Here is a 13,769-nt window from a genome sequence, read left to right as displayed (position 1 = left end):
TCTCGCTACTAGTGAATCACGCTATTGCTATCTGGAGACCAGTTGCTATGGCAGAAAGCTGTAGCGGTGGCAGAAGGCCAAGAATCCCGCCTTTGAAATGTTAACTGGATTTAACTCTTGACTTTTCTCAGACAAGGTTCATTACCTCGTGTGACTGTGTCATATTAAATGAGCGCTTTGTCTGCCCTGGGTACCAATTTGGAAGGGATATTATTAATCACTGGGACAATGAAGCAGGTCAATAACAACCATTTTTCAATAAAGATTTTTTTTATACTTTCAAGTCCAATATGTGATAGCGGCAGTCATGTAAGGGCCTTTTTGCTTTTAGTTCTTTTTATTTTTTTCTTTCATTTCTTTTTTTCTTTTTTTTTTTTTTTTTTGCTAACTCAGTCTCCTTGCTTTAGGCAAATTATACCCAGTTCAAAGCACCCGGACGCACTTGGAGCACATGATGGTGTGCTGAGGAGATCTTCCACTTCGAACAGTTACAGCCTGGGCACAGACACGCTGCTGCTCCATGTAAGTGGACAATGTAGGCTGCTGGCTGTAATACCCACCAGGACAATCAGGAGTTTAGATTTATACCTGTTTCAGCAAGGAACGGGTATAAAAGCATCAGTCAAAAAGTAATTTTGTGAACAGCAGAACTACCTACACACGGAATTTAGGCACGAGCTCTTCTTTCAGCTGTCTAAAGTGTAGATCTGGCTCCCTGCTGAAAGGGTAGCTGCAGGTGTGCATACTGCACTACTGCTTGAAGAGATCAATCCTTTTCAGCTGTGTAAATGAGATCTCTCACATTTAATTATTGGTCCAGATTTGGCAATTTAGGATTACTGAGGTCCAAGGAAACACCTAGATGAAAACAATCAAATAGTCATGCAGTGGTGCTTCTGACATCTTTTCTTTAACATTATGAGGAGCTATTAAGAAGGGACGTGCATGTTGAAAGTTAACTGAGAATGTCAGAATAAACCAGCTGGTGTTATTGTGAAGACAACTATCAAAGAGAACAGCATCTAGAGAAGAACTGCATCCCTAGTTATAAAGATGCAGATTCACAAATTGTGACAACGATTTTCCTCCCACAAACACAACACAGCAATTACTGTTGCAGTGGAAAAAGTCTTGAATACAGTAGCCATAAACTATATTACAGTGGTGGCTGAGATGGTGACAGTCAAGTTGGAAGGGTTGCTGTACGGTATTCCTACCTCTGGAGTTTTGCCCAGTCCTAAGAGCAGGTTAATAGCCACATGCCTCGCGAACTTGTTCTGTAGCCTGTAGAACATTTCATGTTTCACCTTCAGAAATCTTGTTCTGGCTTTCAACTCTCGTTTTCCTCTATTATGCAATTCCATCTTCCCGGAATGAGTTCACAAGGTAAGAGTGCTCTTGCACTCTCTCACGCTTCCCTTCTCAATAGGCTTTTGACTACGTGCTCAGACCTGAAGGAGTTATTCCAGAGAAGGGAAACACAAAAGCACTTTAACCATGCAACATGCAGTACACTGCTAGGTAGCACTTAACAAGTGACTTTGCAGTATCACCCATGTTCTTTGTCATCTTTCATTAACCATGATTTTGACTGCTGCATCTCCCCTTCTCCTCTCAAGATACATTGATGGTAAAGTTTTTTAAGAACCCAACCTAAATCATAAAAGCCACAAGCTCCCAATTTTGTATTTTCATCTAACTAATGGATCGCGGTAATATTTCATCTTCTTTTGTAGATGTGCATATAGTTATCATTTGATGATACATGTTTTCTTGTTTAATACAGGATCCTTAGATCAAGTACAGAATACTTATTGTAGCTTTGTAGACCACAGATTAAATCTTTGAAATCCCAGGATCCCTCAGGTATACCAGTGAAAAGCAGGCTTCATTGAAAAAGCAACAACCAGGAACATTTAAAATGAACCATTTATTAAATCAAACTGTTATTTTTAACAGTTACATAAGTTACACAGCATGTTTAAGTCAAAAGATTTCACAAGGAAAAAAAAATTAAACTTCTATTACGCAGGCAAAAATAGTACCACACAATATGTACCTGGGAGGGAAGAAGGGAAGAGGAAACTCTAAACATTCAAATAAGGCCATAATTATTTAAAAACAACAATAAAACAATAATAAAACCCCCCAAAGATCCATTTTCCTTTCAGTGTGTTCAGTGCTGCTAACTATATGTACTTTTAGTGTACAGATGTAATCGAGGCAGTGATATGTTGATAGCTAGGTTTAATGTTTTAAAACACTATCAGAAGTAGAATAAGGCTCATCAGTACATACAGCTGCCCTTGGAATGTCAATCCCAGTTGCCTTCATTAACTTAAAATTCACAAAGTGCACAGTTAAGATATGCCAAAAAATTGAAACTGCTACTCTACCAACAGCTGCCCATGCTTAATACTTAGTGGTCTATTGGAACAAAGTATGTTCTCTCAAAAAAGATGTGTAAGAAAAGCCACTGTAAAACATTTAATTTCAAAGATGCACTAGGAGCTTTTTGTAAACTGAAAAGTAGAAAAACATGGATTAATTATGTAAAGAAAAGAATACAAAAAACACTAGAAATGACCATCAAACTTTCAAAGAACAAGCACCACAATGGACATTAGCATTTGATTTTGCAGTGTACAGCAATGTAATAATTTTACTCTAACCAATCCACTTCGTCAAATTCTGAATCATCTTCTGAATCACTGTATTCCACAGCAATGCGACGAGAAAGTATAGTAGCAACATCATTCTCAATGCGCTCATGCTTAGCTTCTTGTTCACGTTGCTCTTCAACCTTGCGTAGCTGAATACCTAAACAACATCAAATCACAAATATGTTACCCTCCTCCTTTATCGTTGTACAAAGTATTTAGCTCATGATTCACAAAATGCTTTGCAAGCAAAAATGAAGCCTGTGGACATTGTCCTCCTCAGACAGAAGTTCTCTGTCAAGTTTTTAAAGAGAGGAGTGTCAGAATCGCAATGGCAGACTAGATCATCAGTCTTTCTACTATAATATCCTGGTTCTGATTTCCCATTAAAAACACACCTACATTTTTAGTACCGCTGCGAATGATTAAGCCATTTTACTATTTGCATTTCCAAACAATTTTTATGCTCTCTCTTCATGGTCTCAACTAAAAGTTATAGCTATTTGAGTATCCTAACAATATAGGATTTCTCGTAACTCAGTTTTGACCACGGAATGATCTGTTTTGGGACAAAGTATTACTTAAAGATCAAACACAAAGGAGAAACAACACATACCCATAGTATGAGAAAGTTAAATCCATAAGTTAGTTAAAAACATGACAGAGATTGTATCTTTTGGTTTTAAGCAGCAGTAACTTGAGCCTTTGTTTCTTGTGCAGGACTTGGTGCCAAAAGCGTTTTCAGGAATCACCCACATTATACCAGCAGGCTGTCCCTTATTAGGTTTTCTGCTGACATTCTCTACTAATGTTCATGCACCACTGTTGTACTCAAATGAGGTTGGTAATTCTTTAGATTCAATGATGTTATAAATTCATGTGCATATAGATGCTTTAAAAATATTTTGAATTAATATTATTGCCTATCTACTTATATTGCAGTACCATACAGATTCTGTACTGTGCTGTAGGTGCAGGGGAAAGACAGAAGAAGGTAGTACTCAAAACATTCGAGAAAGATTAACTGTTCAAAGATACCACACAGTCAAACAGCAGCACTCACAGTGCAATGGGGATTTTGCTGGCTGTAGGCACATAAGCTGAAAGGTACAGCTTGTACATACAGCTCCCCCCTAGATCATCAGGAAAACACTGCCCTGCACCTCTGCCGTTCACTCACACTCTTGCCAGCAGGGCACCCTGCAGTGTAGAGACTGCTCCACTGCCTTGAGACTTGTCAAGATTAGATACTGAACAGCTTTAAGTCTTAAGCAACGATTCCTGAATGTCATTTATATGTTGTAATACACTGATATATGATCAACATTCCAAGGTCAGTTGATCTGTTCTGTTTTTATCTAACAGTCTGTAAAAACCAATGTTTTTGTCTTCTACACAATCTGTAGGTTATCAGAAATAGCTACATTTTCAGGTAAACAGAAATGAAGAGATAATCTCCACAGATCATCTGAAAACACATGTACTTTTTTTTTAAATCTAACTTCCATGGAGAACCAGTTTTGCCATCCAAACTAAACATCTGATAAGCACAATTACAAATTCGAAAAAAACCTGTCTACTTGGCAATGCATACGCTGTAGGGAATAGAAAGCAGAGACAGACTTAAGACGCATTCCTCTCAACTAACTTCTTACACGTGACACATTCCATCTTTCAAAGCTAATGTGTATTCAGCAAGTTTCTGAGACCGTTCTTTTTGCCCCTTAATAGCCAAACATTACCTTTCCGTATTGCTTCCAGCAGAACGCTTCTAGCATCACTGATTACAGGAAGAGTTGAAGGATGGCGTTTGGGTTCAGGAGCAGGAATCACTTGGGATGGTGGAGATGGAGGCATTAGGGGCGCATGAGGGCCAGGGACAATGGTCGTGGGAGGAGGGTGAAGGACAGGAGGAGGGTGAGAAAGGGCTGCAACTGTGACAGGAGAGGAGGGTCGAATGCCAGGAGGAGGCAAGGGAGGAGGTGGGGGTGGTGGAGGAAGTCCCTGTACTTCAGCTTGTGGAGGAACTGGGTGAACAGGTACAGCTTCACACACTTGGGCAGCTCTAGTGACAGGAGGAGAGGGTTGTGCTAGGGGAGGAGCAATTGGAGGTGGAGCTGGATGTAGGACTCCAGGAGCTATCTGGAGAGGAGCTGGTGGAGGTGGCACAGCTGGGGCCTGCAGAGCAGCTGTGGGAGGGGGGGGAGGCGGTGGGACTGGGGGTGGAGGAGTGGAAGTCATTGCAGCTCTTAATGATGAAGTTGACAAAGCAGATGGCAGAGGTGGTGGTGGTGGAGGAGGAGGAGTAGGGCTCACAAACACTGGTGTTCTGCCTGTTGCTGGTGATTGAGGACGATTTTCTACCAAGCCAGTAGTAGAACTGAAATATCCAATAACAGGACAAAGTTATTAGAGCTGTAGAGTGGAAAAAATAGTAATAGACTCATTTCTGCATCTTAAGAATATCGAATGCTTGGCATTAAAGAGCATTATGTACTATGATGATTTCAAGGTATTCATACCTCATATACAAGGAAATCTAATTCTCAGTATGGAGTATGCATCAGTCTTCCAACAGACCTTTACTCAAATTTGGCTGTTAATCGAGTTTATGCTCTTATACAAACCTGCATCTTTATCAAAGGTTTCCTATACTAGTATAATTCTTCCCTCCCATCCCTAAGTACTTCAGAAAAATAATTTGGATTTAAGGGAACTAGCGGTTGGTTAACTGCCTCTATTCACAGAACTTCAAAACTAAACCAAACCACACCAGTACAAGCAATGAGGATGAGTTACACTTGAAATAAGTACTTAAGGTTTGATGACAGGGTGAGTGAGGCTAATATCAAAGGTCATCAATTCTATGCACAGAGAGGTATATTTATATGCTAGATACTCATTACAGTGCAATGAATAAGTGAATTGAAGAAAACAAAAGGGAACAGTAAAATTATTTTCCTGGAAGACCACTAGAAGATTTCTTTCAGCTGTTGTGGAAAATGAATCTAAAGAGTTATGCATTTCTGTGTATAATCTGCTGAACAGTAAAAAGACATTATTTTCAAGAAACTAACAACTTGCTGACGTAACAACTGAGTCTGAATTAACTGTCCTCTATTCCAAGTTGTAGGTACCTGACCATAAAGTAAGATTTTGGGTATAAAACAACAGGGGAGTGACAACCAGAGCCTCACTCTAGAAAATACTCTTAGAATGTACCCAGTTCTGGAAAGGCAAAGAGAAATAGAAAGTAAAAAATACTCGGGGGAAGAAAAAAAAAAGGCAGTTGCAATTCAGCAAATGTGATGAATATATAGTTTTGACAGCTGTCTGTCTTCCTTTCATGTAGACTGAAACACAGATCAGTAGTACAAATTCCAGATTTCCAAATTTCCAAAATTCCGAAGCTAAATCCTGAGATTCCAACATCTTTCACAGAAACATTTTCCACACAGTTATTTGTCTTGCCAGTTAACTCCGAAGGTGACATAGTCACAATATTAATGGCAAGGTGAGGCCTGTCTCCACAATGGCACCTGGCGGGGTTGAGATTCCAACCCTTATCTCTGACTCCTGCATGGCCCTGCAGCTGCAGACACGTCAGGGCTGTGGACTGACACAGCCCCTAGGATGTGTGTACTGCCTGGGCTGCATGGAAATAATACTAATGGACTGTTAGGGGGACGATGGAAAACTAAAACTCTCCAATAAATCTGCATGTGGCTTGACCACTTCATACCTAACACAAGGAGGCACAGGTTTCACATCTCCTGCTCCATGCATTGGAGGTGGCGGTGGTGGTTCATGTGGTCTGACCAACACTCGCTCCTCAGCTCTGTTCAGAAGTTCAGACATCTGGCTATAGGGCAATGCAGAAAGCGAATATGATCCATCCATATGGTCCATATATGCTTGAGATCTGTAGGAAAATTGTGAAAAATGATCCAACGTAAGCTTTCGTAAAAGTATTAGTGCCCTCAGATAATGTTCTATACTTCAGTTCGATTTCTGAGTTCAAGTATCTTCTCTGCATCGATGCTGCATATTGCACTTCATAGCATTTTAATAATTTATCTCACTTTCTATGCCATTGCTTCTAGCAGCTCAAGGGTTTAATGTTTTTGACAGGTATATCAGACAATTTCTACAGTATGTGCATGATCTTAGTGTTTATTAGTCACATTATTTTGAGTTAAGTAAAGGTAGCAGGACAATCAGAAGTACACATATACCAGAGTGTATTACGAAACAGACATTATACTCAGTAATCGTTTTTGCTTCTCAATCCCTACATATATGCAACCATATTCTTTTATAACATTCAAGAAACACCCATCGATGTTAGAACGGTAGAATTTACAACCGAATAATTTAGCTGAACTTCTGTCAGAGGATCTATATTCCAATATACAGAGAGAACCCACTACTTTAGACATAATACTTTGTAGCTATACAACAGATATTTGTAAGATAATCTAAATATCTACTATTGAGTAGTAGCAGTAAATAAAGATAACCACAGCTTAAAATGATTCGCCTTCCTTGTTAATGACAACTTCAGACACACCTTAAGGACCTGATCAGTTAGGAAATTTTCATTAACTACACAGTTAAAGATTTTAAAAAATATCTCTATTCGATTCAGAGGAAATGTGCTTGCAGAACACCTTCCAACAACCAAAGCAGTACTCTACGTCTTCCACATACTCTCACTGCTGTAGTATCTAACCTATTAAATTATTCGGGGATGAAGTCTAACTCTGCTATTCAAAAGCATGGTGCTGTTCTGTATCTGAAGACAAGCTCTGCACATGTAGTGCTCCCAAGCACTACAGCATTACTCGTAATTGCATTACAGGTACTGAGATAAGCAAGGTTTAGGCCAGGGTCCTGGATACAAAACAAGTCCTGCAACAAGTGTGTCTAATGTGGAATCTGATGTACAACACAACAGAAGGACAGCAGGAAAGCAGATGTTTCTGCCAATGACTTGACACAGCAGTTTACAAAGATACTATAAAGTTGATTCCCAGAAAAATGCTAATCACCATAACTTGACTGAAATGCACGGAGACCATTTTTGCTTTCTAAATTCAGAGAGCTAAGTTTTCTACAAACAGGTTTTTCCATTTTTCGGACAGAAAACACTATCTCCTAGAGTTGTTATAATTATCCACTGTCACTTCAAGTTTGTTTGAAGCTTACAAAGCTAAACAAAATACTCTCTTATGGTGCTTTTGGCCAGTGGAGGATAGGTGAAAAGATTTAACTATTTTTTGGAGGACAAGGAATGCTTTTTAATTAAACAAACAAGCAACAACCCAAAAGCACACTACTAAAACTCCTAATATTAGTTGTCAGCCCTCTTTCCTATCAGAAGTTTCTCAGCTGGTTTTGCACAAACACCAGAAGCATAAACACAGTAGGTGTTTACCATGTGAAATGCTACTTTTAGCCACCAGCAAATACATGCTGTGAAATGAGAATCCAACAGGTTAGATCTTGTAACAGACTATAACCAGAAACGTCAATCAAATCTTGGATTTACTCAAGAGTAAAGAGAAGCTCAGTGATCTCATCTGAGTTCCAAGTGGACATTTGTTCACATCACACCCACCATATAGTCTTGGCAGCGTCTGCTGAAGAAAAATCAAAAGACTGGAATAATAGAGATTTTGTAGGTCAAGACTGGAATGTAGTGACACACCTGGGTGCAAGCTTGCAACAGTGACACTACACCTTCTTCAAGCTGCAGATGACAATGTCTCCTCAAGGATACAATGAATTCCAAAGATACACACTACTCTTAAAAATAACAAGATAATAACTACTCTTTTAAGGACACACTGACTAAGTATTTTAAAACTGAGTTTTGACTGAGCTAAGTCAATGATTTCCAGTGCATTTCAAGAACAGCAGTAGCATCTCACCATTTACCATTTCTGAAGCATGTTCACTATGTATTAGGAATATCTGCACTTAATAAAGGATAGAAAAAATAAAAAGAAACCTTGATTCAAAATGTGAAGCTGGGCCATTGGCAACTTCAATGTGCTTATGTAAGAGGTTAGCATCGTCTTCTGCGAGCTCCGGACCTTGGGCTAACTTCTGCCACTCTCTCCGTCTGTCATGAGGTGCCCTTGGCACTTTTTCTGGTTCATGAGGGCGATCTAGATTTTTCTGCTGTAGGAGAGGTGGGCAAACAAAGCTGACAACTAAGACAGTATTTTTTAATTAGTTGCATTTAAACATCAGCCACAAAATGATGAAAAACAATCCCAATTGAAGTGCAAGAAAAATTTACTTTCAGTCTAAATACAAGTAAACCAAAAAGACTTGTAAGAGGCAGAAACATCAGTCTAGTAGATAACTAGCTGAATAACACAGAGAAAAATAACTCTATAAGTAGCTTTTTATTCTAAGTCTGAAATGAAATTATGAATCTGACACTTATCTATACTGTCTCTATGTATGAAATATACAGAATGGTGAAACAAAAAAGTAGCATTACCCTTGCAAAATTGTTTAATTTTAAGAAAATGTAAGCAAAGTGCTCTATTCCTACTAATTTCTTTCTAGTTTAGAGTAAACATCTATTAGAATGTCATTCAAGCTTTTTCACCTGTAAGATTGTCAGAATTTTGTATTACAAAAAAGAGTTCCAGTGAAATTCTTTATTCTTGCTATATTCCTCCTTTTTTCTCCTTTTTGAGTCATTGCTAGAAGACGTACAAGTTTTGGCAAACCTGCTGTTATGCTCTAGGCCCTTCTATATTATTTTTTAATTATTACATATTTATTTGTTAAAGTTGATGGAATTGAATGAATACAAGTAGTTTTAGTTGAATGAAGTTTGGATTGTTATTAATTGTATAAACAAAAAAGTACCACATCTGCACGTAAACCCTTTCTCAGAAAAAACAACCAGAAGCTATATAAAGATAACATATATACCTTCTGCTTCCTCTTTTCTTTTCTTTTGTCCTCGGTGTCCTGCAACATTTTTTCCTTCCACAGATCAAAGAAGTATGAAGGATTGGTATAAAACTTCAAACCCTCTTTTCCATCATCCCTGAAATACAATGCCGCAAACAGGACGTACTATTTATTTGACGACACATGAATCCAAACATTTAAGGCAAAGGAAAGGCATATTAAGGAACACCTAGTCTCAGACCCTGAAATATTTTACTGAAGAACATTAAAAAGATGAACATTGACCTCCTGTGCCATCATTCTTTACTATCTTTCCCTGTATTCAAGGTCTTGATTTTAGAAAAGTAACTTTAACACAAGCTGGAGATAATAAGAGAGTATCACAAATCAGAGAACTCCCATTCCAATGACTCAAATCTTGCTCTTCAAATAACGAGCAAATTTGTGTGGCTGCTCGTGTTCAATTACTGATTCAAATTGACTTTGGGACAGCGAAAAACATTCGTTTCCATTGAAGACCTTTCTTTCTACATACTGAACTGCTTGTTTTCTTCACTTTGCAGCTAAGAGCATTACACAGTTTAATAAATACAGATAATAAAAATGGCTTTTTCTTACCATTGTTACACTGGGATAAAATTTGAGTAAAGTGGAGTAGAGTTTTAATGCTTATAATGTCTTCTGCTGCCTGTGGCTCTTTAAATATTCAAGTGTTACTCAACATGAGCAAGGTGCCTGGATATAGCATCTCTATTACATAAAATATGCTAGAAACTGGTTTTGATTAATTTTATTTTACTAACCTGTAAGGGGTGAGAATGTTAAGTGGAGGAGGCTGTTCACAAATGTCATAAGTTTCTTGCAAAGGAATAGGCAGAGTTTTGCGGTCAAACAGCTGCTGATCTTGAATCGTGGAACTCCGGAAAGCTTTCCTCATTGTAATGTCCTGCAGTGACACTGAAAGGGAAGATTGACATTTAAAAAAAAACCTACCAAAGATAGTTTATTTGGATTAATCTGGAATTGCTTAATGCTGGTTAGAATATAAATATCAAGCATTACTACTAGTATCTTACGCATTTTACAGCAAATATAACTTCATCTAGCACAACTGCCACAAGCAAGATACTGTCAGATTATGAGAAAGACATGCTTGTAATGTTCTAGCACATGATCCTCTATTTAGCTTCACAGGAAATTTTTGCTCACCTGGATAGATCTGAACTCTGTCTCTCCAAAGTAGTTCAACAAATTGCTTACTGTAGCTATAAAATATCATTCTGTAGTTGAGAAGTGTCTAATAACATTTACCAACTCCATTTCACAATCCTTTTGCTACTAAAAAATTGCTCTGTCTTGAGGTATAGATTTTACCTTTATACTCTCAGCAAGCCAAACTTTGCATTCCTTGCACATAGGTAGCAATTCCACTGAGGGCCCATTGAGATGCCAAACCCAGCAAATCACTTAAGCTTATGCTACTGGTATAAATGAGTTTTAATGAGAGGTGATACTATGTTCCAACACACGAAACTAGTCAAATGCTGGTTTTTAATCAGACTGTTTGATCAAGATGAGATTTCTCTGTTTAATTCAGGTGAGACACCTTGAATTTTTAAGTACAGTAGTTAGGAATAATCAATTATCTTTATGTAAGATTCAAAGAAAAATAACATTTGGTGAACACAATAGATTAAACAGTGATCTGAAATATATTGACTTACTGCTGTTAAAGCCCATATATCTTCTTCTATTTCACAATCATTAAAATTTAGAAAAAGATTAATGGAAAAATGACCACAACTGATGAAATTGCACTTTTAACACTGGAAGAAGTGTACCTGTTCAGCCTCATATTCCTTTCCCTCCCAGATCTTCCATTACCACATCTGTGATATGCAGGTGTGTCTCAAGACTAACTTTGCAGCCAGTGTCAGACTTTCACTACATAAAGCAGCAAACCTTTTCACTGGTTCAGGCTGTTTTTAAATTTTTTTTTTTAAACTCACAAACATACTGAGCACAGACAGTTTTAAGACATACTAGCAAAGAGAGTATTTTCAGCACATGCATTTTATCTATAAATAATTATGTTTATTTTATACAAACAGGTTGATAGTAGTGCCCCCTTTATTCAAGATGAGAGGACACCCCCCATCGTGACTAGGGCCTTTGTTAACAATTTCTCAAAAGAGTGCATCTGTTTAAGCTGAAAGCTGCATTTTACTCTGGTTCCTGTAACACAGACAAGAGTATGTACATACGTACTCACACACACACACAGAGTGGGATTTCTATTGTATGATCACAACGGGGCACAAGGCAGGATTTTTTTCCAAAGGGCTTCCAATTCCTGGAACGTTCTGCCTTCTTACCTAAGCATATTGGCAGCATCCTTTGTGAGGCTAAAGAGAAGGGTTTATTTGATTTTCAGTTTGGCTTTTGAAGTTTATTACAGTTGGCAAGGTTGTGTGTTCCTGGAGAAGTTTCCTCCTTTTTACCCTTAGGTTCTAATTCATTACAGTGTCTTTTATTCAATACCTTTAATTAGCTGCTCAGAAGCCTTTTTACGTGTGTGAAAGAAGTATTATAATGTATGAATGTCAGCTAGGAGTCTCAATTTCTGCAGGTATTTTTGCACTCATAAATAACCATATCTATTTTGTAGCTGTCATGAAGTACAGGTTGTTATTTGCTGGCAAAAGTTCACAATTAAAAGAACTGGGGTTTACCTCATCTAAAAAGCTAGTCTTAGATTCTTTAAACTTCAGCTGTTTTTCCTTTGGGTTGTTGGTTTTATAAATCTCACCAAATATACTTGTTCAGAGTTGCTTGGCAAAGCTGCAAGTCTTTAAACTGTCTGTCACTTATTGGAGACTACGCCAACAAAAACAAAAGTTAGTATACTTTTCTTTGAACCTGTGTACATTCCTAAGGCAATGAAGTAAAGGAATTTATTCCAATAAAGACAGTTCTTTAATATTAAAATGCTCATAGAGTATGTGGCACCATAATATTGAGATGTACATTGTTCTATAAACTTTTTATTAGCATGCGTTAATCTCTTGAGTGAGCAAATATAGCCGGTCTAATTCATAATCTCCTTTTTCTTGCTTAAATCTCCACTTTTTGTAAACATGTACAAGGGGATAACACATCTGAGGATAATCAATCAATCCCCAATAATAAGTGTAATTACTTTCTCTCTAAAACTAAGCAACATAGCAAAGGTCTTCACAGAAAACATACACTGTGGAATTTCAAACAGCTAACATAATTTCCTGCGCTGATATCCAGTGATGGGCACTCACTGAGAAGCATGCCATTATTCAAAACGACCGACTGTGTTAGGACAATGTTACTAAGGAAATGAAAGGACGTGGCACACAAAACACTGAGAATCGTGACGCTGATATAACTTGCCTACAGACAGGGATCAGGTAAATCCCATGTTGCAAGCACAGCATAATCCCGGGCTGTGCACGGTTTGGCATACAAAGCCATTTGTGCAGCTTGTCAGCTGGCTAAGAAACAGCAGCCCTGCGTGGCTTGCCACCTCAGTGGGGAGAATACGTGAAAACCTGGCTGGTCACCTGGACACTGAGCTTTGGCTGATTGACGAACTGGCACAGCAAGACAACAGGTCAAACAAATTGGACGTATGAATTCAGGTGTGAGAAGAGACAAGATGCTGAAGGGGGAGTTAGAAATGCTGCAGGGATTTGACTTGATGATGATAAATTTAAGCTTCCAGTTGTCTAATTCCGAACTAGCACCAGAACCTTCCTATAGCCTAAGATCCTACATTTCATATAGATACATTTTCCTGAAAGTCCATCTGCTCCACCACTTGTGTTTACTGCAATGAACAAAAAATGGGGTCTTAAATAATTTCCTTAAATGTTGAGATGTTCACAATTTAAGTTAAACATTCACTCAACAATCTGAACAAAAGCCAGTTTATCATTACTGTGTCTGTTGTTTGGATTGTATGAAAAGACCTATTATATCAGCCAGTCTAACTTTCTGTACACCACAATATTTTCCACATAATTAAAAATTATTTCTGTCAGAAAGCTGAACTACCAACCTTTTGTACATTTGGTTTTGAAAAAGAGATGTGAGTCCATTTTTATTCATAATCAACAATGAACCAGGAAAAAAAAGGTA

The 13,769-nt window shown here is 38.0% G+C and overlaps 1 protein-coding gene across 1 annotated transcript in view; it reads right to left on the bottom strand.

Moving 5' to 3' along the window:
- Positions 1 to 1,911: 1,911 nt before the first annotated feature.
- WASF1 (WASP family member 1) overlaps positions 1,912 to 13,769 on the bottom strand; it is a 105,100-nt gene continuing 93,242 nt past the window's right edge. Inside the window, exons 4-9 of the mRNA XM_068404695.1 lie at positions 10,403 to 10,556; positions 9,618 to 9,735; positions 8,674 to 8,846; positions 6,403 to 6,582; positions 4,403 to 5,040; positions 1,912 to 2,820 (exon numbers count right to left, since the gene is read on the bottom strand). Of these exons, the coding sequence (XP_068260796.1) occupies positions 2,663 to 2,820; positions 4,403 to 5,040; positions 6,403 to 6,582; positions 8,674 to 8,846; positions 9,618 to 9,735; positions 10,403 to 10,556 (1,421 nt within the window). The 3' untranslated portion in view covers positions 1,912 to 2,662. The remainder of the gene's footprint in view (positions 2,821 to 4,402; positions 5,041 to 6,402; positions 6,583 to 8,673; positions 8,847 to 9,617; positions 9,736 to 10,402; positions 10,557 to 13,769) is intronic.

The sequence above is a fragment of the Nyctibius grandis genome, chromosome 1 (genome assembly GCF_013368605.1).
Source record: "Nyctibius grandis isolate bNycGra1 chromosome 1, bNycGra1.pri, whole genome shotgun sequence".
Lineage (NCBI taxonomy): Eukaryota > Metazoa > Chordata > Aves > Nyctibiiformes > Nyctibiidae > Nyctibius > Nyctibius grandis.
The sequence above is the reverse complement of the archived record's forward strand: the minus strand, read 5'-3'. Positions and strand labels throughout refer to the sequence as shown.